This window comes from Xenopus laevis, chromosome 4L, assembly GCF_017654675.1.
Source record: "Xenopus laevis strain J_2021 chromosome 4L, Xenopus_laevis_v10.1, whole genome shotgun sequence".
Lineage (NCBI taxonomy): Eukaryota > Metazoa > Chordata > Amphibia > Anura > Pipidae > Xenopus > Xenopus laevis.
This window is the reverse complement of record NC_054377.1, coordinates 13,437,601-13,464,588: the sequence shown is the minus strand read 5'-3', so window position 1 is coordinate 13,464,588 and position 26,988 is coordinate 13,437,601. Positions and strand designations below refer to the sequence as shown.

At 39.4% G+C, this 26,988-nt stretch overlaps 1 protein-coding gene across 1 annotated transcript in view; it reads right to left on the bottom strand.

The window, feature by feature from the left end:
- slc13a4l.L (solute carrier family 13 member 4 like L homeolog) overlaps positions 1-25,677 on the bottom strand; it is a 34,107-nt gene extending 8,430 nt beyond the window's left edge. The window contains exons 1-10 of the mRNA XM_018257447.2: positions 25,255-25,677; positions 16,363-16,491; positions 14,881-15,017; positions 12,127-12,302; positions 11,720-11,756; positions 9,652-9,697; positions 7,599-7,637; positions 5,275-5,423; positions 3,094-3,213; positions 527-625 (exon numbers count right to left, since the gene is read on the bottom strand). Coding sequence (XP_018112936.1) covers positions 527-625; positions 3,094-3,213; positions 5,275-5,423; positions 7,599-7,637; positions 9,652-9,697; positions 11,720-11,756; positions 12,127-12,302; positions 14,881-15,017; positions 16,363-16,491; positions 25,255-25,431 — 1,109 coding nt within the window. The 5' untranslated portion in view covers positions 25,432-25,677. The remainder of the gene's footprint in view (positions 1-526; positions 626-3,093; positions 3,214-5,274; positions 5,424-7,598; positions 7,638-9,651; positions 9,698-11,719; positions 11,757-12,126; positions 12,303-14,880; positions 15,018-16,362; positions 16,492-25,254) is intronic.
- Positions 25,678-26,988: the final 1,311 nt, after the last annotated feature.

The window sequence follows — 26,988 nt, the reverse complement described above, 5'->3', positions numbered from 1 at the left end:
TTGTGCCAAAATTCGAAACATACAAATATTCAGATTTTCCACCTGAAAAACACATTTCTTTCCACGAAACCCAGCGCAGAACTTCGGGACTTCTCCCATTGACTTATATACAACCTCGGCAGGTCTGAGATGCTGGATTTTTTCGGATTCAGACTTTTGCCATCAGAAAAATTCGGATTTTATAGTAAAAAAAAAACAAACTATTTTTTTGAGTTTTTGGCATTCAGACTTTAATAAATAACCCCCTAAATAAACCCAATAGGCTGGTTTTGCTTCCAATAAGGATTAATTATATCTTAGTTGGGATCAAGTACAAGCTACTGTTTTATTATTACAGAGAAAAAGGAAATAATTTTTAAAAATTTGGATTATTCGGATAAAATGGGAGATGGCCTTTTTGGAATTCGGAGCCTTCTGGATATTGGGTTTCCGGATAACAGATCCCATACCTGTAGTTCCACTGTAAAGGGAAAGTAAGCAACCCAAAGTGATGATTTTGTTCATGTTTTGTTAGTTATTTACACACCTGAGAGGCCCCAGCTTGTCGTATTCTTGTTTCAGGATATCTCTGGAGTCCAAGTCAGTCGGGGACTTTGATTTTCCGCAGCACTGCAAGTCTTTAAAGCTGCAAATGAATCAGTACGTTGTACATTGTTGGCCATTTTTTAATCAGACAGAAGCGTTTTATCTTCAAACTGTTTTCCCTTAAGGGTTTAAGCACAAGACCAGATTCGAGGAGATTTAGTAGCCTGGCGACTAATCGCCTCTTCTTCGGGCAACAATCTTTGATTTCCGAAGTCGCCTCACGAGAAACTTTGGGCGACATCGGAAATTACAGCGCCGCGAGTGCATTGTCGCCGGTGTTTTTTCATTTTAGCAGGTGGAAGGCAAGCGGAAGTCAGTTCGGAGAGATTGTCGCCCCGAATAAGAGGCGATTAGTCGCCAGGCGACTAACTCTCCCTGAATCTGCCCGTGTGCTTAAACCCTTAAAAACGATGCAGGTTATATCCATTATTTTTGTATTCTCAAACTATCCCTTCTCTGCGGATTGGCTGCTTCTATAAGCGACCATAACAAAATGGCTACATTTGGCGTGTCGGGGTACTATTTTATTTGTGTCTAAGGAATTTGTTGGGACTGTGATAACTAGTAGTATGGCAGTTCTTGTTAATACATATAAATGGAAATATAAGTTCTATGTACAGATTAATGGACCCCAAGCCTTCTTCGATCCCTTCTTCTGTTCTTCCCTTGCTTTTGCTTTCGGTCTGTTCTCTTTACCAACTACCTTATTCTCTCTTGGCTCTTTCTTTTCTTTTCAATTTGTCTTTCCTTCCTTTCTTCTCTCATTGCTTTGCCTCTTCCATCCTCCTTGTATTCTCTCAAATGCCCTTGTCTCAGTCTCCTTTTGTTCCCACTCATCTTTACTTCTCCCCCCCCCCCTTTCATTCTGTCCCAGGCCTTTCCCTGCCTCTTCAACTACCGGTTATTTTCCTTTCCTTATCTCCTCCTCCTATTTTTCTCTATGTATCCATATTTTGTTCTTTTCAGGGCTTTCCACTTTGTCCCCATTGCTGTCTTTATCCATTCCCCTGTGTTCTTCCCACTCACTTTTTGTTTTCTTGTGCCCTCCACCTCTTTCCTTTTCTCTCCTTCCCTATATGTCTTGCATACGACTCTCTTTCTTCAACCCCCTCCATCCCATGTGTTTTGCCCAATACAGTTACATCCATGTTACTTAAAGGGGTTGTTCACCTTCCAAACATTGTTCACCAGAAATAAAGACTTTTTTCAATTACTTTCCATTTAAATTTTTAACTATTTTTTGCAAAATCGAAGTTTAAAGTGTAATGTTCCGGTCTCTGGTGTTTGAGTCTGGCGTTTGAGTCTGGCAGCTCAGTAATTCAAGGGAAACGATCGCCAAAATGAACATTTAAAATAATCTTCCTCATACTGAAATAAGAAACTTTCTAAATACAATCAGCTAAAAATTCTGTACCGTTTCTGAAGTAATCAAGTTCATCTTCACTATCCCTCTCTCAGCATCTGTTTCTCTTCATTCTCTCTTCATTCAGCAGTTGGGTGTCAGATATTCATTGACAGTTAGATCCATCTTATAGGGGGGCTTCCTTTCCTAGCAGATAAATTAGAGTTCACTCAAATAACTGATTCCAGTACAAACAAAATCTAACAAAATAACTGCCTTTTGCACAAATTCTGCATGTAGAGAGACAGGATTTATGGTGATTTTAATAGTGGAGCATTAATACATCTTCTAGGCAAAAGGAGTCCCCTTATAAGATATATAGGATCATTCATCTGACACCCAACTCCTGAATGAAGACAGGATGAGGAGAAACAGATGCTGAGAGAGGGATAGTGAACATAAACTTGATTATTTCAGAAACGGTACAGAATTTTAATTGATTGTAATTTTAATTGATTGAAAGTTTCTTATTTCAATATGATGAAGCTTATATTAAATTTTCATTTTTCGCAATAGTTCCCCTAGAAGCAACACAGATTTACTAAGCTTGAGTGAATTTTCGAAGTTAAAAAAATTTCAAAGTAATTTTTGAATACTTCGACCATCGAATAGGATACTACGACTTCGAATTTACTTCGACTCAAAGTAAAAATCGTTCGAATATTCGACCATTCGATTATCGAAGTACTGTCTCTTTAAAAAAAAAAAAAAAACTTTGACTTCATACTTCGACAAATTAAAGCTACCGAAGTGCAATGTTAACCTATATGGACCTTCCACAGCACTTTTTTTGATTGAATAGAAATCCTTCGATTCGAACTATTTCATCGTTCGATTGTATGATTTCTATTCGATCGAATACGCTAAAAATCCTTCGACTTCGATATTCAAAGTAGAAGGATTTCAATTCAAGGGTTGAATTTCGAAGTTTTTTTAACTTTGAAATTCGACCCTTAGTAAATCTGCGCCTAGGAAATACCAAAAAAATTAGAGCCCATAGCGACCAAATACAATTTTGGCTACTGAAAGTAAAAAGGGCTACAATTTTGTGACTTTCCCTTTGCGATAATCTTTGGTCCAAGTCACATGTAGACTTTTATACCCACCTACAGCCAAGGAAAAGCCAGTTGATCCACAACCAGGAAAGTATCAAGATGATAAAAGCGATGGGAAAGGAAAAAGCGATCCAAGATCCAAAGTTGACAAGCTGGCATCCAGCGTAGCGACTGCGTTATAACACAGAGACAGATAAATTATTCTTCATCATTAAATAACATAGAAATGTCACTTTTATCTGCAGGGCATTAGATTTAAAGGAGAAGGAAAGGCTAAAATTAAGTAAGCTTTATCAGAAAGGTCTATATAAATACACCAGTAAACCCTCAAAGTAATGCTGTTCTGAGTCCTCTGTCAAAAGAAACACCACATTTCTTTCCTTCTATTGTGTACTCATGGGCTTCTGTATCAGACTTCCTGTTTTCAGCATAAACCTCTAGGGCCGGGCTTGAGCATGCTCAGTTCCTCTCCCCATCCCTCCTCCCATCCCTGCTGTAATCTGAGCTCAGAGCTGTAAGTGAGCAAGGAGAGACTCGAGCAGGAAGTGATGTCACAGCAAGCTTATATGGCAGCTTCTATCCTAAACAAACAGACAGTGTCTAGAGCTGTTTACTCAGGTATGGTAAAGCATTCTGCAGAATAAATATAGTGTTCTAGCTTGCACTATTGTGGCTAATCTATTGGCAATAAACTGTCTTGGAGCTTTCCTTCTCCTTTAAGATGGGTATAGTAGATCATCATGAAACGGTTTTTTATTGCCAACTTAAAAGTTATTGGAGATTTAAATCTATGACTTTACTTTTTAGCTTTCTGGAATCAGACTACTGTCTCTGAGCAGACAGAGAGACCCTGTGCCCCCCCCCCCATTTGACAGCTCCACTAATACTGTGTGTGTCTGTATAACAGGTTAATATTCTGTCCATTAAATTAACTTTTAGTAGAATGTCGATATTCTGGTATTCGGATACAATTTTCAATTTTTTTTGTGGTTTTTCGGTTATTTCGCTTTTTGTTTAGCAGCTAGCTGGTTGCTAAGGTCTTGTTTACCCTAGCAACCAGGTAGTGACTTGAATGAAAGACTGGAATACGTTTAGGCAAAGGACTGAATAGGAAGAGAAGTAATGAAAAGTAACAGTAAAATTGTAGCCTCAGAGAGAAATATATTTTTTTGCCTGCCGGGGTCAGTTACCCCTCATCTAAAAGCTAGAAAGAGGCAGGTCATTCAAAAAAATATATATATATTGAAGACCAGCTGCAAAATTGCTAGGAATAGGAAACTCAATAACATACTAGGGGGCTCATTTACTTAGTTCGAGTGAAGGAATAGAATAAAAAAAACTGAATTTCGAAAACGTTTTTTTTGGCTACTTCGACCATCGAATGGGCTACTTCGACCTTCGACTTGAACGGTTCGAACTAAAAATCGTTCGACTATCCAACCATTCAATAGTCGAAGTACTGTTTAAAAAAAAACTTCAACCCCCTAGTTCGCCACCTAAAACCTACAGAAGTCAATGTTAGCCTATGGGGAAGGTCCCCATAGGCTTTCTAAGCTGTTTTGGGTCGAAGAAAAATCGTTCGATCGATGGATTAAAATCCTTCAAATCGAATGATTCGAAGGATTTAATCGTTCGATTAATCGTTTTTGATATTCAAAGGATTTCCATTCAGCAATCAAATAACGAGGGTTAATTAACCCTCGATATTCAACCATAAGTAAATTTGCCCCTAAAAGTTAACTTAAAAGTGATACGGACACTTAAAAAAATACTCTTTAAAATATTAATGTACAGGTATGGGACGCGATATCCAAAATGATCGGGACCTGGGGTTTTCCAAGTAACGGATCTTTCTGTAATTTGGATCTTTATACCTTAAGTCTACCAGTGAATCACGTAAACATTAAATAAACCCAATAGGCCGTTTGCCTATAAAGATTAATTACATCTTAGTTGGGATCAAGTACAAGCTACTGTTTTATTATTACAGAGAACAAGGAAATCATTTTTAAAATTTTGGATTATTTGATTATAATGGAGTCTACGGTAGACGACCTTTCCGTAATTCGGAGCTTTGTGGATAACGTGTTTCCGGATAACGGATCCCATACCTCTACATTAAAATTGACTTACCGGTCATGTTGATTGTTGACACAAAACCTCATTACACATTACAGACTACTTTACACTAAATCATAGTAGGAACTCTATGAAAGGGTACGGCTTCCTTACGTTTCAAACTGTTCAATAAATATGAGGTTGGTGGAAGTGCCGGTCAGCGTGGACATCCCGCCGATAGTAGAAGAGTAGGCAATCCCCAGAGAGAAAGCTTTGCACATCATGTGATCACGTTTAGTCCTGTAGAACCGACCAGTTTTACCCTGTGGGTACAACACACACACACAACTTCACCAAATATTCTTGGAAAAGTTTTAAATTTCTAGTCCATTCGCTGTAAGACCAAAACTGCTGCCCCTTCTGCCAATGACTTTGGTGACCATTTTAAAGGAACAGTAACATAATGGACGGTTACCCTGCACTGGTAAAGCTTCAGAAACACTACTATTGTTTATATAAATCAGCTGCTGTGATACAAATGTGACATGGTAGGCCTTGTATGAATGTGAGTGTGATCAAGTGTATCCAATATGGCTCCTTCGTTGTTATATGGATTAATTAGCATTAGTTGGAGACAAGGAAACAGCAGGAGTTGAGTTAATTAACTCTTAAACATATTAACATGGTCATTCTCGTTGTCACCGTTCTTGGCGTGCAGCCATCTATTACTTTGAATTATTTCAATATAATAATTCCTTCTTGTATCTTATTCACATGGTTATTTTTATTGTCTTGGTCATTCTCGTGGTCACCATTCTGGGCGTGTAGCCATCTATTACTTTGTTATTAAATGAATATAAAAAGGAACTCAGCGGAGGGGGCTTCATCTACAAGCAGACGTGTTGTGTAGAACCGTGCCCGATTGATTTGGCTTTGAGAGTCCCCTGTACCTGGCCCGGGGTCCCCCAGCTGATGGTCCTCTCAAAAGTCTGCCAAGGGAAGCTCGGCTAGATTGCGTTGTGTTCAATCGGTGATGCATTGATTTTCTTACAATAGATTATTCTAATATTGATTAGTGTGTGTGTTTTATTTCTATATTCTGCCAGTGATAAGTCTGCCAAGGAAAGCTCGGCAAGACAGCTGCTGTGTAGCAATGGGGGCAGCCATTCAAAGGAGAAAAGGCTCAGGTTACACAGCAGATAAGCTCTGTAGAACATAATGGTGTTATCTGTTATCCACTATTTAACCTGTGCATATAGACTTTTTTCAATTTCCGCCATTGCTAAAAAAAACAGTTTTACCAGTGAAGGGCAACACTGCATTATATTTTCATTTAAAGGATACTGTTATGGGAAAACTTGTTTTTTTTTCAAAACACATCAGTTAATAGTGCTGCTCCAGCAGAATTCTGCACTGAAATCCATTTTTCAAAAGAGCAAACAGATTTTTTTATATTTAATTTTGAAATCGGACATGGGGCTAGACATATTCATAATCATAGTCAATTTCCCAGCTGCCTCCAGTCATGTGACTTGTGCTCTGATAAACTTCAGGCACTCTTTACTGCTGTACTGCAAGTTGGAGTGATATCAACCCCTCCCCCCCCTCAGCTGCCTAACAACAGAACAATGGGAAGGTAACGAGATAGCAGCTCCCTAAACCAAGCAAACAGCTCCCTGGAAGATCTAAGAACAGCACTAAATAGTAAAAGCCAAGTCCCACTGAGACTGATTCAGTTACATTAAGTAGGAGAAATAACAGCCTGCCAGAAAGTAATTCCATCCTAAAGTGATGGCAAAAGTCACATGACTGGGGCAGCTGGGAAATTGACAATATGTCTAGCCCCATGTCAGATTTCAAAATTAAATATACAAAAATCTGTTTGCTCTTTTGAGAAATGGATTTCAGTGCAGAATTCTGCTGGAGCAGCACTATTAACTGATATGTTTTGGAAAAAACATGTTTTTCCATGACAGTATCCCTTTAAGGATGCACCAAATCCTTTGTGAAAGATTTGGTTGAATACCAAACCAAATCTTAATTTACATATGCAAATTAGGGGTGGGAAGGGGAAAGTATTTTTTACTTCAAGTTTTGCATCAAAAAGTCACACAATTTCCCTCCCCGCCCCTAATTTGCATATGCAAATTAGGACCCGGATTCGGTTCGGCCAGGTAGAATGATTCAGCCGAATCCTGCTGAAAAAGGCAGAATCTTGGCTGAATCCCGAACCAAATCCTGGATTCAGTGCCTATTTTCATCACTTTAAAACACTTTCATTACTTGGTGTTACTGTTCCTTTAACTGTGTCCTTTGTGTTTTCTGGAATATTCCTTCCAAAAATGGACCCAGAATACCCTATTTGCCCTGTAGGAAGGCCTATGGCATTTGGTACATTCTGATGACTTAGTATCTATGTGCGACTGTGGGTCTTAGCAATCGTGTGCATGTGTTTTAGCAGCAGCATTTCATACAGTAAATAGATTTAAATTTGTTACCTGTTTTGCATAGGTGCGGGTCGCAAATGCTGGCTCCTCCTGAAAAATAGGATTTCCAAATGTTACTCTGATAAAATAAGTAAGAAAATACAAACCTTGAATTATTAAACAGACACAGTCAAGCTCCATGTGAGGCTACCCTGTACTCAAGTGCATAGGAAATACCATTACCTATATACAGGTATGGCACCTGTTATCCAGAATATGCAGGATGTTGGGTTTCCTGGTTAACGGATCTTTCAGTAATTTGGATCTTCATACCTTAACAGACATGTACCAAAATTTTTTAAAAAAAATTTGTTTGTATACTACGGAAAAAAAACTCCAACACATATTAAACTTTAAAATCACAAAGTCTTTATTTGGAAATAACTTACAGAAACTTCGCTTGCGCTCCTCTTCAGAAAAGGCAATCCGGTGATCCATCATGTGGCACTTGATTTCTCCTCCCTGCCTTCCTTCTAGGAGATAGCCAGGGAGGAGAAATAGAGCGTTGCACGATGGATCGTCGCCGCATTGCCTTTTCTGTAAGTTATTTCTAAATAAAGACTTTGCGATCTTAAAGTTTAATATGTGTTGGTGTTTTTTTTTTGTCGTAAACGAGCAAATTTTTTTTTTTTTAAAAAAAAAACTTTTTGATGTTACTGGTCCTTTAAGGCTACTAGAAAATCATGTAAACATTAAATAACCCCAATAGGCTGGTTTTGCTTCCAATAAGGATTAATTATATCTTAGTTGGAATCAAGTACAAGCTACTGTTTTATTATTAGAGAAGAATGAAATCATTTTAAAACTTTGGATTATATAAATAAAATGGAGTCTATGGAGACAGCTTTTCCGTAATTCGGAGCTTTCTGGATAACGGGTTTCCGGATAACTGGTTCCATACCTGTATTTGTTATATTGTTGTGCATCACCAACACCCACTAAAGCGGTGTAGCAGTATCTAAGCTGGACAGCACTGCTCTTCTGACAAACCTAGAGAGATCAAACACTATTTCCTAGAACGACAAGATACCCCGTGTGCCATTGCCCCTAGAGCTCTGTTGGGACTTGGGTGCAAACTAGGATGTCACATAAATATCCAGTATCAATCACAGATACTAGGGTTCTCTAGCCTAATCAATCAGATTCCGAAACAGGTTTGGTTGCCCCCAATAATTATTATTATGCTCCTCCAATATACAGAGCCTCATAAAAGCCTTCTAGACAGCATTCCTGTACCTATTAATTTCCCCTTTTTGTATGTCCGAAGGGGATATTAATTATATATAGATATATATATATATATATATATATATATATATATATATATATATATATATATATATATATATACACACACATATATTTATATATACAGGTATGGGATCTATTATCCAGAATGCTCAGGACCTGGGGTTTTCCAGATAACTGATCTTTCTGTAATTTGGATCTTCCTACCTTAAAGAGATACTGACATCAGAAAATAACCTTTTTAATATGCATTATTATCAGAGTTGGACTGGCCCGACGGGACACCAGTAAAAAACCCGGTGGGCCCAGACCCTCATGGGCCCCCGTCGGGCCAGACCGCCCTCTCCCGACATTAGGAGTTTACCAAAAAAAATCTTTCAGCGCCGTATGCGCATAAGCGCGGTATTGAGAACGCATGACCACCGGCACATCACAGTAGGGGCGGGAGGGTCCAGAGGGGGGCCCTGGACAGCAGTCGTGGTGGGTCCCGGGTTCCCCAATCCAACCCCGATTATAACATTGTCTTAGAATGCTATTTATAATTTTGCCATAAAAGTATTTTCCTGACGCTTTCACATTACCTTTCTTATCCCCATGTTCCTCTATGAAGGGGCTGCCATATTTGTCCGCTTTTCACAATTTTTCGTGAAAACGTTCGAATTGCTCGATTGCTAGATTCACCCATCACTATTTGTGACAAAAAGTCATGCGATTTCCCTCCCCACCCCTAATTTGCATATCCGAATCCTGGATTCATGCATCCCTAGTCATTTGAGGGATTGGCCAGAGGAAATAAGTGTTCTCATTGCAGACAAACCTCTCGTTCTTCTGTGTTGGCTATGCCGTTATCCAACATGTTATTGCTGCAAATGAATAAGGAGAAGAAGTTGTAAGAATTGTGATTGGACTCTCAGCAGGACTGTAGAACACAATAAGGCTCTCGTTTTAGTTATCTGTAAAAGATTCTAAAAAAAAATCCATAATTTAAATAAAATTTCCCATTTCATTTGGGGAATGGGGAAACAAAAGGTCAGGGTGACTTGTTTGGTGCAGCATTTCACACATTCTTCCCATATTTACCCAAAACAAGTGCTGTAGCAATACAAACACAAAAAAGGCATATTCACTAAAGCGTGAATTTTCTCTTCCTGAACGTCACCAAAGTTCACGTCAGTTTATCAGGCGGAATTTCACAACACACCTCACATTTGCTACAAATCATAAGTGCGCTGTTAAAGGGGAGGTTCGCCTGCAAGTCAACTTTTAATATGGTATAGAATGGCTAATTCTAAGCAACTTTTAAATTGGTCTTCATTATTTATTTATTTTCTATAGTTTTTTTTTAGTTATTTGCCTTCTTCTAACTCTTTTCAGCTTTCAAATGGAGGTCACATCTAACAAAAAAAAAAAAAAAAATGTTCTGTAAGGCTACATTTCATTATTCATTCTATTCAGGCCCTCTCCTATTTATATTCCAGTCTCTTATTCAAATTAATACATGGTTGTTATGGTAAATTGGACCGTAGCAATGAGATTGCGGAGTTCATGGCAGTCATCTTCTTCTCTTCGGTAATCCTCGGAAAGTAAGTGCCGTTTCGACACATGGGCAGTTGGAGCAATTTTCGGTTTGGCGAAACAGCGCATGTGCCGAAACTCGATTGTCAAAACACCGGTCTCATTTAGAAGATTACCGAAGCGGGTGAAGATGGCGCCCGTGAACTCCGCTGGACAGAATCTGCACCGAGGGGTAGGTAAAGACTTAGGGGCATTTGCAGCTAGGCTGGGGGGGGGGAGGAAAGAAAAGGGTAGGGTTTTTTTTTTTTTTAACTTTTGGGTTTAATTCTCCTTTAAAAGAACTTTTAGTATACCGGTAATGTAATTTTTTTTTTTTTTTTGCGGTTTTTGAGTTATTTAGCAGCTCTCCTGTTTGAGATTTCAGCAATCTGGATACTGGATACTGGAATATAAATAGGAGAAGGCCTAAATAGAAAAGATGAGTAATAATAAGTAGCAATAATAATTAGGGATGCACCGAATCCACTATTTTGGATTCAGCCAGACCCCAAATCCTTCGCAAAAGATTTGGCCGAATACCAAAACGAATCCGAAACTGCATATGCAAATTAGGGGTGGGAAGGGGAAAACATTTTTTGCTTCCTTGTTTTGTGACAGTCACATGAGTTCCCTCCCCACCTCTAATTTGCATATGCAAATTAGGATTCAGATTCGGTTCGGCCGGGCAGAATTCGGTAGAATCCTGCTGAAAAAGGCCGAATCCAGAACCGAAACGAGGATTCGCTGCATCCCTCATAATAATACATTTGTAGCTTTAAATATAATTGATTTTTAGATGGGGTCAGTGACCCCCATTTGGAAGATGGAAAGAGTCAGCAGAAAAAGGCAAATAATGGGGAAATTATAGAAAACAAAAAATGAAGACGAATTGAAAAGTTGCTTAGAATTAGTCATTCTATAACAAACTGAAAGTTAACTTAAAGGTGAACCACCCCATAAAAGGTACAGGGATGATGTGGGTACTTAGGTTGAAGGTGTTGGGGTAATGTCACAGTGGGGTACAGGGCAGCAACAAGGTATGTGTGAACAAGTGAACAAAGACCTTTGTATTTACTAAAAAGTCCTCATTTTTACTCGGTCAACTTGTCAGTTAGGGTTGAGGTTTTTCCAAAACGGTAGGGCTGCCCCCCGGGGGGCTCAGAGGAACGGCAGGTGGGGCTCAGCCTGATGGCTAGTTAGGGTAAGATTTTGGCCTTTTTACATCTGACCAATAGCTGTAACTCCTAAATTGCTCTAAACCTGAAAAATATCCAACAACCATTCGTTGTCAAATACAGACCGGAGGATGCAAACAATCTATTTTTATTTACCTTTCTGGAAGAGACGTTAAATCGATCTTTGTAGTATCTGCAAAAGAAGTAGCTAAAGTCACAAACAGAGAAATATATAAACAGTCGCTTTTCAATTGTGTTCATCTTCTACAGACATGAAAGTCGTGTCATTCGCTTCATTTGATCCCAGGACCCAGAAAACCAGTGGACTATCCCACATAGAGCCAATGAGTAAGTGCCCATTAAGGCACGAAACGCGTCAAGACTTTTTGTATGTCCTAATAAAGTCTTTTTTACTTTTATTGAAACCGGACTTACTATTAAATGGACCTTTGAATTATCCCACGAGACCCCCATTTTTTTTTAGAACACATGCCCTTGTGAAAGCACCCCATTTTAAACAGCCAATCCACTGTGATCCTTTGGCAGATGGGCGAGTTACATACCCTCGTTATTCTGAGATGTGCTGGTTTTAGAGTCGGTTAAGGCTTTCTCCTCAGGGGCGGCGCTATTTAGCTGGCACAGCACTGCATCCACAATAGGCATTACCATAGCAGCTGTGGATGTGTTACTTAACCACATGGAGAGGAAAGAGGTGCAGCTCATGAAACCCAAAAGAAGCCTAAAAACATACAAAGAAAGCAAACGTGATAGGTGTGCTACAAGCAACCTCGGAAGACAAAGTAGTCAGGGTGTATTTTTATTGTTGTACATAGACATTTCCTATGGAAGGCATGTTAGAGTGGCTTTGCTTGCCCAGAAGAAGAGCAAAGAAGGGAATCCATATGTAGAAGCCATGCTGGACCAGCACAAAAAGCAGCGATTAGTGGCATTTGGGTGCAAGAGAGCCATTTTGCACTTTACTAATAATAAATGACCCCTGGTATGTATGGATATAGGGCAGGAGAGGAGTAACTAGAATGGGGCATAGGGTGTGACTGCACCAGGGCCCCACCCCACCAGTGGGCCAGTAGGATCTTTATGTAAGGAGAATTGTGGGTGCAAGTGTGTGTTAGTGTGACTGCAGGGTAGCAGCACCCTGCGGAATGAGGGGAGGATCTTCAGCTGCGGGTCTGCGGGATGCATCTAAATCTCTTATGTAATATTATCTATATTTTACTCCTTTTAAAGTTTAACAAAACTTGTTTCTGTCCCCGCACACTTTTGATGACATCACTTCTCGTTTGCAGCACCATCACTTCCTGTTTGATGGTGGTTGGCAAGTTGCAGGTCCGGTTGCGGATAAGGCAGTTGCGGGTCCGGTAGCGGATCAAAGTGGGTAAATATGCTGGTTGCGGTTCGGGCTGAGGGTTCGGCTCTTAGAAATTGGTTCCGCGCTGGACTCTAGTGCAGGGCCATTTTCTTACACCCGACCCATACTGTTAACCCATGACCCGAAACCCAGAATTCCCCCCATTGATCCGCTACCCGACCCGCAATGGGCCAAGTTACCATCCGACCCAGAAGTGACATCACTTTGGCCCGGAAGTGTCCAAACAAAAATAGAACAAGAACTGATACACCTACAGGGGATAGTGGGAGGGCTCAAGTCAATTAATCTGGGACCTTTTGCCCAAATCCCAACCAATTTGCGGGTATTCCACAGGTACCCGACTCGGTGCAGGACTCTAGCAAATACTTATATTAATGATGACTGTGCTAATAACCCTGTCCAGAGCTTAGTAAGTACGTGGCCTTCTCTAATCTGGTGATGGGCAACCTGAAACTGTCCATACACAGTTGAACTAGAATTAACAGCCTCTCCTATAAGTTATCTCTGTAATGGTTAGTGGAACCATGGCAGTTGTAGTTCTACAGTATCTGGAAGCTGTACCCAAAAAAAATCTCTTTTACGGCCTTTTTAAAGGGCGCCCAGATCGCCTACAGGTATGGGCTCCGTCATCCGGAAATTACTGGAAGGCTGTAATTTAACTAAAATTTTAATAAAACAATTCAGATTTTTTAAAAATGATCACCTTTTTCTCTATTATAATAATAACACAATACCTTGTACTTCATCCCTACTGAGATAGAATTCATCCATACTGGATACAAAAACAATCCTACTGGGTTCAATTAATTTTTTCAATGATCCCTTAGTAGACTTAAAAATATGGAGATCCACATTACAGAAAGATCCCTTATTCGGAAAACACCAGCCATATCCCAAGCATTCTGGATAACAGGAGATGATGAGACTACGGATGATTTTCTTGAAGGTTTTCATTAATAAAAAGAAAGACTGAAGGTAGTGAGCAGAGACTCCTGACTCAACCCCAGATATAATCATTTCCTCCATTCTATTAACCTTGATGAAAACAATGATTCACTCTCAGTTCCCTTCTGCTACTACATAAACCCCATACTATGGGGCAGATTTATTAAGGGTAGAATTGGAAATTCGAATTTTCTAATTTTTTTCAAATTCGAATTATGAATTATTGAAACGCGATTTGAGTTTTAATTCGAAGATTTATCATACTGTGGTCCTTTAAGAACTATTTGCCACCAAAAACCTGCCTAGTTTATGTATAAGTCGATGGGAGAGGTCTAGGGACTAATTTGGATGCCACGACAAGTGTTTATTCGAAGAAATAACTCAAATCAAGTTTAGTCGAATTCGATTAGAGTAGGTAAAATTTGCCGGAGTTTTAGATATTCGATTTTTTTTATATAAATAACCCCCAGTAGAATTTAGAGTATATTCAAATTTAATCGAGTTTAAAAAAAAAAAAAAAAAAAAAAAAAAAACCTCACATGAATTTGAAATTCGACCTTTAATAAATGCGCCTCTATGTGTTTTAGACTTCACAATGAATCTTTCTCTGTTACACTTTAATGACCCACTAATTAAAAATCTAAATTATTTATAGCGGTGGTTCCAAAACTGTGGAGCTGAACCCCCTACAGGGAGGAGAGAAGAAGGCCCTAGAGTATTTCCTGGCTCTTGTATACACAGCAGCCACAGGGTGAGCCTTTTCTATTTGTATTTATCAGATCTTGGCATGGGAATTACCTCCCATTGAGACCTACGCTGAGCAGCCCATTTCAGAATCTAATGCAGTACTACTGATTAGGGGCTGTGGGAAATCTACCAGTCCCAGGGTGCCCAGAATAATTGCAAATTAGACATAAACCATTTGGAACAAGTGAAACGAGAGTATTGGCTCGGTGTGAGTATGCTACAAACACGTTTTTACCAGCTGGGTTTGCTTCCAACGGACAGGACCATCCAAAGCGCTATCCGTTTGTGTAGGTTCCACTTCTGGATGGACGTGGCCAAACAAACAACACCAAACAGAAGGAGATGAATGTCTTTAAAGTATTCAGATGCCACCTGCAGGACAGAAAGACAGAAGATACTTGTATCAGATCCTTGCCCGCAGACAGGACCACCATCAGAAATCAAATGACCTTGTGCTACTTAGTTGACAGGACTCTCCCACGCCTGGCTTGGACGGGCCTTTCTTTTTGGAAAATACTCATGTAAATAAGACCACAGCCCAAAACAGAATTAACCACGTCCAGTTGCGGCCAAACATGTCCAATCCACCCACCCCCACCAGTTCCCTGACCAACTCCATCCCTTTATCATTCTTCTGGACCATTGTGTTTGGCTGGTCTTCACATTGGAACTGGTTCATTGATAGAGCTCCACCTGTCTATCCCAGAGGCTATTAGACTGACTGCACCTTACTGCACTCTATATAAACTGCAAAACCTTCCATGATCAAGAACCCATGCATCTCACCTCTTCTCTGTCAACAGGTGGTTGCGATAAACACTTAAAAACTAAGCAAACTTTTTGGTTAGTGGGTGACAGGACTTGTACTGGCCAAAAGTTGGACAACATGAATATACATCTAAAGCAGTGATCCCCAACCAGTAGCCTGTGAGCAACATTTTGCTCATCAATAGTGATGGGCAAATTTATTCGCCAGGCGCGAATTCGTGGCAAATTCTCAGAACCTAGCCCATTTAAAGGAACAGTAACACCAAAAAAATTAAAGTGATTTAAAGTAATGAAAATATAATGTAGTGTTGCTCTGCACTGGTAAAACTGATGTGTTTGCTTTAAAAATACTACTATAGTTCATATAAACAAGCAGCAGAAATTTATAAAAAAAAAGTCTATATGGCACAGGTTAAATAGTGGATAACAGATAACACCATTATTTTCTACAGAGCTTATTTGCTGTGTAACCTGAGCTTTTTCTCCTTTGAATAGCTGCCCCCATGGCTACACAGCAGCTTGTTTATATAAACTATAGTAGTACTTATCGGTTATCTATTGCGTATCCTGTGCTTGAATGGCTGCCCCCATGGCTACACAGCAGCTTGTTTATATGAATTATAGTAGTACTTATCTGTTATCTACTGTGTATCCTGTGCTTGAATGGCTGCCCCCATGGCTACACAGCAGCTTGTTTATATAAACTATAGTAGTACTTATCGGTTATCTATTGTGTATCCTGTGCTTGAATGGCTGCCCCCATGGCTACACAGCACCTTGTTTATATGAACTATAGTAGTGTTTCTGAAGCAAACACACCAGTTTTACCAGTGCAGGGCAACACTACATGATATTTGTATCATTTTAAAACAATTTCATTTTTTGATGTTCCTGTAAGCTTGCGATATGGACCCCAAGTGATCAGACTCAGACAAGAGACTATACTGACCTCACTCGATTTCATGACGCCAAAGAGTGGGAACAAGAAGGCAGGAACTAAAGCTGCGGCACCGAGTGGAATGGCCTCCGATATCCAGTAAACGGCAGTGACCAATAAGATGTAAGCACATGCTGCTTCCTGAAATACAGAAGGAATTGGGTTATACACATCCTTACATCAGGAAATTAGAATTCATGATAAACTATAATTAAATGTATCCGTATTTCCTGAAACAAAGATAAAAACACAAATATTCAGCAGGTTTCAAAGAGATATCATGATTACAAAATACCATTCTGTCAGTGTTAAGAGCAGTTATTTTATCCTGCAGGCACAGATAAATACAGCATAGCATTTCGCACATAAATGTTGCATTTTTCTTTATGTTTTGTAAAGACATAGCTAGTGAGAATACAAATAGTCTGTTTAGGGCAGAGACACAGGCTCAGATTCGGGGAGATTAGTCGCCCGGTGACCAATCTCCTCTTCTTTAGGGCGACTAATCTCCCTGAATCTGAGCGTGTGTCTCTGCCGTTATAAAAATGTTTGGGGGACTTCTTATATACAACCTAACCTAAAGGGGGTTATTTACTAATATGAGATTTTATCTCATTGTTTCAGTAAAAAAAAAGTGTCCAAAAGTCCCATCCCGATTTTTCCTTATTTATCATTAAAATAACTCAAATAAAATCGCATCAAGAAAAAAACTCAAAATCAAGTGAAAAACGGAATCATTGGATTTTTCTCCCGAATCGCTTTTTTTTCATGTTTTTGCCCAAAAACCCCAATTTTTTTGTATTATCAGGCTAAACCCAGCACAGACCACGATATATCAAATTGGGATAGGGACATCTCCCATTGACTTATACTAGGGGTGCACCGAATCCACTATTTTGGATTCGGCCGAACCCCCGAATCCTTAGCGAAAGATTTGGCCAAATACTGAATCAAATCCTAGTTTGCATATGCAAATTAGAGATGGGAAGGGGGAAACATTTTTTACTTCCTTGTTTTGTGATAAAAAGTCACACAATTTCCCTCCCCACCCCTAATTTGCATATGCAAATTAAGATTCGGATTTGGTTCAGCCAGGCAGAATATGGCCAAATCTAAATCCTGCTGAAAAAGGCCGATTCTTGAACCGAATCCTGGATCCGGTGCATCCCTAACTTATACAGGACCTCGACAGGTCTGTGATGGTGGACTTTCAGATTTGGGTTTTATTTGCAGCATCAGGGTATAATAAATCTCAAGTTTTTTTTTCCCATGAAAAATTTGAGTTTTTGCCCCAAAAAGCCCAGTTTTAGTGTTGCAGTTCAGGTCCATATACCGCCTTGGTACATACAGTTATGGTTAGTTATAGGGCTACTACCACCAATAATTCCTGCAAAACTGTCGATCGTCAGCCCTGTTGCCAAACAACTTTCCAATAACACCAGTCTTAGGGGCAGATTTCTCAAAATGTGAGATTAAAACTCAGAAAAACTCACTCCCTTTCCGTTCATTCCTAAGGGATTTTTAAGAATCATATTTATTAATGGAGTTCACTATTTGATAAATAGGCTTTTAAAAAATCCCATAGGAATGAATAGAAAGTGAGCGTGTTTTTCTGTTTTATCTGCCCCTTAAAATTACTGTATTTGTAAAGGTAACTGCTATTACAGGTTAATAGTATTCTCTGCATTTCTGGTTCTGACTCATTACGCTTAGCTGAAAAATGGGCTGAAATGCATTGAAGTCTATGTGAAAACTTTTTTTTTCACCCATTGAAGTCTACTTGGTAAAATATTTTGCTCATTACTAGTTCTGACTCCTAAAACAATGTAGCAGAAGCAAAAGGCCAGAATGCAAGCCGATATCCTGCTCTCCAGACACCTAGGACCCTCTAGAGAGCCTGAAATCTCACCAAGCACTATGCAATTACTGCTGTGTAGCTGCACCCATATAAATGCATGCACACCACAGTTTTTATTGGTGGTTGTCTAATTGTGGGGATTAGCCCTCATCCTGAAGGACAGTTAGGGCAAGACTTAAGAAGAATACTGCTCTTCTCTGCTTGAAGCCCATCTTGAAGGCTACTTAGGCTGAAACACCAATTCCCTGCCTTAGATATTCATATATTTGAATGGCTGATCGAACAATATTCTCATTTATTTGTAGCCTTGTTTTAATTCATGGGGGGGGCGCCTGACCAAAAACTGTTCCTCCAGTGGGGACCTGAAATGGAAAGGTCTCTTTCATGCAACGTTGAGATGGAGGTCTGGATTGAGTATTCAGTGCAAGGTTCTTCAAGACATTACTATAAGCTCAAGCAATTCTATATTCATAAAAAGATGAAAATATCCCTTGGCGTCGACCCTCTCAATCAATGAAGGCTTTGGATAAGATGGGAGGTGAGAAGCCAGACAAGTCTCACCTTTACAAGAGGCAAATGTATTTAGTGTTTGTATTATTGTTACCAGATGAGCCGACTTCCTACTTGTCAGACCACATTCTCTCACATTTTCCCTTTGCTAATTTTAACACGGTTTTGGAGTCGCCTTTGCCGAGTGCCCTATCAATGGTGCCTTCTTAGATGCAAGTTAATGAAAGCCCCACTGTGTTATGCTTAAGAGTGAATGAGGGTTCCCAAAAATGAAACGGTGTCTTTCAGACTTCAGCTCTTACTTCACTTCCAGCGCATGTTGCATCAGATTATGGAGCAGCATCACCACTAGCTTCTCACTGATGGAGAGGCTGAAATGCAGGTCCAGTCGGGCAGACCCAACATGAACCCACTGACAATATGTCCCCAAAACCGATATCCAATCAGACAAATCAGCAGAGTAAGCAGGGAAAAAATTGCCAAAACCACTCCAGCTTCTTAACTGGGTACCCAGTTGGGTTCACCACGGACTGCACGCATGGTCAGGAAATCGGGGAACTATCTACCCTAAACCTGACCGCATTGCGGGTATTCCACAGGTGCCCAACTCGGAGCAGGACTCTACCATCGAAAGCCAGAGTTACAAAATGATGGGCAAGGTAGAATGGCTAATCCCTTTTGGTTCTACCATTGAATTTTGCAAGTATCCACAGGGCTGCCATAAGAAATTACAGATCCCCCACCCAACAACATTTTCTGGGCCCCCCTTGCCGCCCCGCCTACCAAGGCCACACAAAACATGTATTAAAACATTAAGGGCCCCCCTACAAGTTAAAGGGGAACTATTGTGAAAATGAAAAATTAATATAAGCATCAGCATACTGAAATAAGATGTTTTCTTAATACAATCAATTAAAAATTCTGTACCGTTTCTGAAATAATCAAGTTTATCCTCACTATTCCTCTCTCAGTATCTGTTTCTTCTCATTTTGTCTTCATTCAGCAGTTGGGTGTCACATAAATGATCCAATATATCTTATAGGGGGGCTCCTTTTGCCTAGAAGATGTACTAGAGCTCACTATTAAAATCACGTCTCTCTACATGCAGAATTTGTGCTAAATTTTGTTAGATTTTGTTTGTACTGGAATCTGGTATTTGAATGCACACACTTGTCTGCTAGGAAAGATCGCTCCCTATAAGATATATTGGATCTGACTGTCTAAGAATATCTGACACCCAACTGCTGCATGAAGACAGAATGAAGAGAAACAGATGCTGAGAGAGGAATAGTGAAGATAAATGTAATTATTTCAGAAACTATACAAAATATTTAATGGATTGTATTGAGACATATTCTTATTTCACTATGATGAAGCGTATATTAAATTTTTATTTTCGCCATAGTTCCATATACAGAACATTGGTGCCCAGGGCTCCCCTACAAGTTTTGGTGGTCTGGGCAACCTACAAGTTGTAGAAAAAAAAAAAAAACATTGGTGGCTGTGGACCCCCTACAAGTTAAAAAAAAAAAAAAAAAAAAAAACATTGTTGCCAGGCCACCTACAAGTTATTTTAAAAAAAAAAATCATTGGTGGCCAGTGATTATAAGAAAAAGAAAACACTGCACACTACTTCAACCAGGAGCTCAGCCTACAGCTTCCTGTGCTCTGATTGGCCAGTGAAGTGTAAGTCTCGGTAAAGCCTCTTGGTGATTGGATAAACTGGAGGGATGGTTCAAACTTCTCCTGTCCAATCCCCAATGCGGCTTTACGCCTCATTGGCGAATCAGAACACAGTAAGCAAGACACAGGCACCGGAGCTCCAGTCCACCACTGACAATGGGGGGGCTCTGCTATGCGAGTAAGGACAGAACAGCAGGGCCCCCTTAACTCCACAACTGTACCCCCTATCCCCCCCGAAGGCAGCCCTGAGTATCCAGCAGCAGGCTGGGGGGGGGGGGTTACCATATAGGTACCTGTGGGCCACCCCCCTAAACATGTCGCCCTACACGGGTTAAAGGAGAAGGAAATCTACCAAAGCAGTATGTTGCCAATAGATGAGCCACAATAGTGCAAGCTATAACACTATATTTATTCTATAGAATGATATACCATACCCGAGTAAACGGCCCTAGAAGCTCTCTGTTTGTTTAGGATAGCAGCTGCCATATTAGCTTGGTGTGACATTGCTTCCTGCCTGAGTCTCTCCCTGCTCACTCATAGCTCTCGGCTCAGATTACAGCAGAGAAGGGAGGGGGGAAAGGGAGGAGTAGAGGAGCAAACTGAGCATGCTCAAGCCCTAGCCCTGGAGGTTTATGCACTGATTTCGAAAACAGACTGGACTATAAATAGGAGAGGCTCTGAATAAAAAGATGAGTAATAAAAAGTAGCAGCAACACTACATTTGTAACCTTACAGAGCATTTGTTTTTCAGATGGGGTTTTTGACTCCCATAAGGGTAAGAAACCATGATCTAGGCCTCCTGGTTGAGGCTCCCTAGAATCCTAAATTATTAACACCACCCCCACAACTGCAAAAAATAATAAAGTTCAATAAAAAAAAGATTTAAATATCCTTTGGGTATCCATGGAATTAGAGGCTTGGAGAGAATCTTAAAGGCACAGGAGAGAAATAACTTGTCTGCGTCAATTACTGGGTTTTCATTTCAACAAGACCACAACTTGCAGTCATTATTGCTGTGGTATGTCAGGGGGCAAGACAAATTAACCAGAAAATGACAGAGAACAAGCTCGGGTCCCTAACCACAAAACAGTGCCATTGTAGCACTCATGTATCACACCCCTAACAGACCAGAACATGAATAATTTATTAACCTGTTCATTATCCGGTGCAATGTTAAAGGAACAGTTCAGTATAGAAATAAAAACTAGGTAAATAGACAGACTGTGCAAAATAAAAAATGTATCTAATATAGTTAGTTAGCCAAAAATGTAATGTATAAAGGCTGGAGTGACTGGATGTCTAACATAATAGCCAGAACACTACTTCCTGCTTTGCAGCTCTCTAACTCAGTTAGTCAGTGACTATAAGGGGGGCCACATGGGACATAACTGTTCAGTGAATTTGCAATTGATCCTCCCTATTCAGCTCAAATTCAAAAGCATGTGGTCCCCCCTCAAGTCACTGATTGGTTACTGGCTGGTAACCAATCAGTGGAAACCAAGAGATCTGCAAAGCAGGAAGTAGTGTTCTGGCGATTATGTTACACATCCAGTTACCAAACATGCTGTAGTCCAACTACTTGGCCCTTTTGGGGTTCAGCTACACATACACCTTTATTTTTGGAAATGAAACAACCTAAAAAAAAAAAAAACGCCTCCTTTTTATGAAGACAAGTCTCAGGGATATTGCACTGCCGTCAGGGCAATACAGTTATGAGAACCGTTATCCAGAAACCCATTATCCAGAAAGCTCTGAATTACAGGAAGGCCGTCTCCCATAGTCTCCATTTTAAAGGGGTTGTTCGCCTTCCAAACACTTTTTTCAGTTCAGTTGTTTTCAGATTCCCCAGAAATAAAGACTTTTTTCGATTACTTAAAATTATTATTTTTTTTTCTTATTACTGTTTTTCCAAAATCTAAATGTAAAGTTGAATGTTCGTTTCTCTGGTGTTTGAGTCTGGCAGCTCAGTAATTCAGATGCAGACTCTGAACTGTTACAATTTTGCAACATTTAGATGATACATTTCTCAGCAGCATCTCTGGAGTATCAGCAACTATTGTATCAATTCTAACAGCTGCCTGTAATGAAACTCAGAGTTTCTGACAAATTCGGACATAGATAAGAAACGTATCAACTAAATGTATCAATTTTGAACAGTTTACAGGGTCGGCGACCCCCCCGAGCTGCTTTAGAAGGTTAAAAATTAAGACTTTACACTTCAATATTGGAAAAATGGTGACAAACAGAAAATAATTGGAAAAAGTCATTATTTCTGGTGATCTATCTGAAAACAACTAGTAGTTTGAAGGTGAACGACCACTTTAAAATAACTTAATTTTTTTTTTTAAATAATTTCCTTTTTCTCTGTAATAATAAAACAGTAGCTTGTACTTGATCCAAACTGAGATATAATTAATCCTTATTGGAGGCAAAATAATCCTTTTCGGTGCAATTACTATTTTATTTGGCTTAAAGGGGTGTTCACTTGTATGTTATAGAATGGCCATAGCAACTTTTCAATTGTTTTATAATAGTTTTTGAATTATTTGCCTTTTTCTTCTGACTATTTCCAGTTTACAATTGGGGGTCACTGACCCCATCTAAAGCTACACATTTTTTGTTAGTGGTCATTTTTATTCCTCATCTTTCTATTCAGGCCTCTCCTATTCATATTTGCCGTCTCTTATTCAAATCAAGGCATTGTTGCTAGGGGAATTTGGACCCTAGCAACCAGATTATTAAAACTGCAAACTGAAGAGCTGCTAAATAACTCAAAACCCACAAATAAAAACCAATTGTAAATGGTCTCAGAATATCACTCTCTACATCATACTAAAAGTCATCTCGAAGGTGAACAACCCCTCTAAGGTATGGGATTCAAATTATGCAAAGATCCCCTATACGGATTTCCTCAGGTCCAGAGCATTCTGGATAACCGGTCCCATACCTTTATATGTAATGAAATATAAATGTCATAGTGATAAGTCAACTCTAGAAATAATAATTCCTCCTCTGTGTGACCTTTCAAAATTGGGGATAAGGCAGCCAGGTCAGGGAGTGTCCCAAAAAAATACTTTTAACTGACCATGGAAATTAAATTAGAAATTGATCCTTTTATCCTCTGCGGAACCAGTTACTGTGTTACAGGTCATACAGGTTCAGTCACATGACCAATCTCACCTTTAAATTGGCATTTAGTATGTTATAGATTGGCCACTTTGGAGCACCCTTTCAACTGGTCTTCATTATTGATAGGTTTTTAATTATTTGCCTACTTCTGACCCTTTCTAGCTTTCAAATGGGGGGGGTCACTGACCCCATATAAAAAGACAAATACTCTGTAAGGCTACAAATATACTGTTATTGTAACTTTTTATTACTCATCTTTCTATTCAGGGCTCTCCTATTCCAGTCTCAGGGAGTGTCCCAAACATGCTTTAATTAGCCACCTAATTTATTTGGAAACTGACCCTTTTATCCCCTGCGGAACCAGTTACTGTGTTACAGGTCATACAAATTCAGTCTTATGGCCAATCTCTCTTGAAGGGGTTTGTTCACCTTTAAGTTCACGGTTAGTATGATGTAGAGAGTGAGATTCAGAGACAATTTGCAATTGGTTTTCATTTTTTATTATTTGTGTTTTTTTGTGTTATTTAGCTTTTTATTCAGCAGCTCTCCAGTTTGTAATTTCAGCCACCTGGTTGCTAAAGTCCAAATGACCCTAGCAACCATGCATTGATTTGAATAAGAGACTGGAATATGAATAGGAGAGGGACTGAATATAAAGAGGAGTAATAAAAAGTAGCAATAACGATACATTTGTAGCCTTACAGAGCATTTGTTTTTAGACGGGGTCAGTGACCCCGCTTGTGAAAGCCTGAAAAAATCAAAACGTGGCAAATATTTCAAAAACTATAAAAAATGAATAATAAAGACCAATTGAAAAGTTGCTTAGCATTAGCCATTCTATAACCGTAAAGGTGAACCACTCCTTTAGGGTAAGGAAACACGCGAAGAATCGGGGAGATTAGTCGACAATCAACAGATCTCCTCTTCTTCGGGGCGACTAATCTCCCCAAAGTGCCTCCCCTGCAGGAAGAATGTAAATCACCAGCGAGATGGCACTCGGATCACTTCGTTTTCCGAAGTCGCCTCACGAGGAAACTGTGGGCGATGGGATTTGTCGCCGGGCGACTATCTCCCCTGAATCTGAGCGTGTGTGGTTTACCTTTAAATCAAGTTTTAGTATGTTATAGAATGGCTAATGCTAAGCAACTTTTCAATTGGTCTTTATTATTATTTTTTTTTTTATAGTTTTTGAATTGTTTGCCGCCTTTTGATTCTTTCAGGCTTTCAGAAGTGGGGTCACTGACCCCCATCTAAAACAAATTCTCTGCAAGGCTACGCGTTTATGGTTATTGCTACTTTTTATTGCTCATCTTTCTATTCAGGCCTCTCCTGTTTATATTCCAGTCTCTTATTCAAATCAGTGCCTGGTTGCTAGGGTAATTTGGACCCTAGCAACCAGACTGCTGAAATTACAAACTGAAGAGCTGCTGAATAAAAAGCTAAATAACTTAAAAATCACAAATAATAAAAAATGACAACCAATTGGAAATGGTCTCAGAATATCCCTCTCTACATCAGACTAAAAGTTAATTTAAAGGCGAACAAACCCCTTCAATGAGAGCTGTCCAACAACTGAACTACAATACCCAGAATCCCCCTATTTGCAGATGGGGAGCTGCAGGTGACCCTGTCACTATTATAAAAGCCTAAAGGCACGTGTGAGTGACAGCTCTGTAATTACCCATGAGCAGTAGCGGCGGCCAGTCATGAGGTACTTGACTTACCTTGCTGTGAGTGAGTAGGGGCAGGGGCAGGAAGAGAAGGGGCAGCAGGAAAGTAATGAGCACGTCCTTGTGCTGCCACAGCTGGCGGAGGAATGACATGGTTATCTGCAGGCACAACAAGCCCGGGATCCACACGGGTATGGGACGCTCCAGAGGCGGCAAGTGCGGGGAATACATCCAGCAGAGGAATGCAGTTAGTGCTGCAGGATGAGACAACCCCCTCCCCTGCAGCGTCTCTCCGGCTCACCTCAGCATGTCTGGCCCGTGTGCAGCCCAAGCAGCAGCAATAAGGCTACAGACCCCTCCCCCTCCTCAGTGACAGACACAAAGGGGCGGGCTCGGCGGCGCTCACACACCGAATAACAAAGGGGTCTCTGTGTCCCACTCTAACCTCCTCCCACTCATTAATCACCTGACACGTCACTGGATGTCCCCCCGCACCGCTGTCCCCGGTATCGTGCCCCGCAGCCACGAGCAAAGAAGATCCCTATCCCCAGTCTGTCTGTCCGCTCCCTGCCCCTCAAATACTGCATTGTGTTCTGCTGACTCCCGGGAGCCTTTCATTTCAGCCCGTCACTCGCCTCTGCTTCATTCAGCGTCTGTGGGGAGAGCGACCCCTGCTAGAGCCCCCCTACACTCAGTAATGGTGTCTCCCGAATATATTACGTCATCCTATAGTGAATAATGGTGACCCCCTGTATAGATTAAATAATAGAGTATACTGCACATTCTATAGATTAAATAATAGAGTAAATTGCATATTCTATACATTAAATATTATATTGCATATTCTACATCATCCTATAGTGGATAATGGTAACCCCTGTCTAAATGTAATAATAGAGTAAATTCCATATTCTACATCCTATAGTGAATAATGGTAACCACTGTATAGATTAAATAATTGAGTATATTGCATATTCTATAGATTAAATAATAGAGTAAATTGCATATTCTATACATTAAATAATAGAGTAAATTGCATATTCTATAGATTAAATAATTGGGTATATTGCATATTCTATACATTAAATAATAGAGTAAATTGCATATTCTACAACATCCTATAGTGAATAATGGTAACCCCTGTATACATTAAATAATTGAGTATATTGCATATTCTATAGATTAAATAATAGAGTAAATTGCATATTGTATAGATTAAATAATTGAGTATATTGCATATTGTATAGATTAAATAATAGAGTAAATTGCATATTGTATAGATTAAATAATTGAGTATATTGCATATTGTATAGATTAAATAATAGAGTAAATTGCATATTGTATAGATTAAATAATTGAGTATATTGCATATTCTATAGATTAAATAATTGAGTATATTGCATATTATATAGATTAAATAATAGAGTATATTGCATATTCTATACATTAAATAATAGAGTAAATTGCAAATTCTACAACATCCTATAGTGAATAATGGTAACCCCTGTATACATTAAATAATTGAGTATATTGCATATTCTATAGATTAAATAAGAGTATATTGCATATTCTATAGATTAAATAATAGAGTATATTGCATATTCTATAGATTAAATAATAAGAGTAAATTGCATATTCTACAACATCCTATAGTGAATAATGGTAACCCCTGTATACATTAAATAATTGAGTATATTGCATATTCTATAGATTAAATAAGAGTATATTGCATATTCTATACATTAAATAATAGAGTATATTGCATATTATACAACATACTATAGTGAA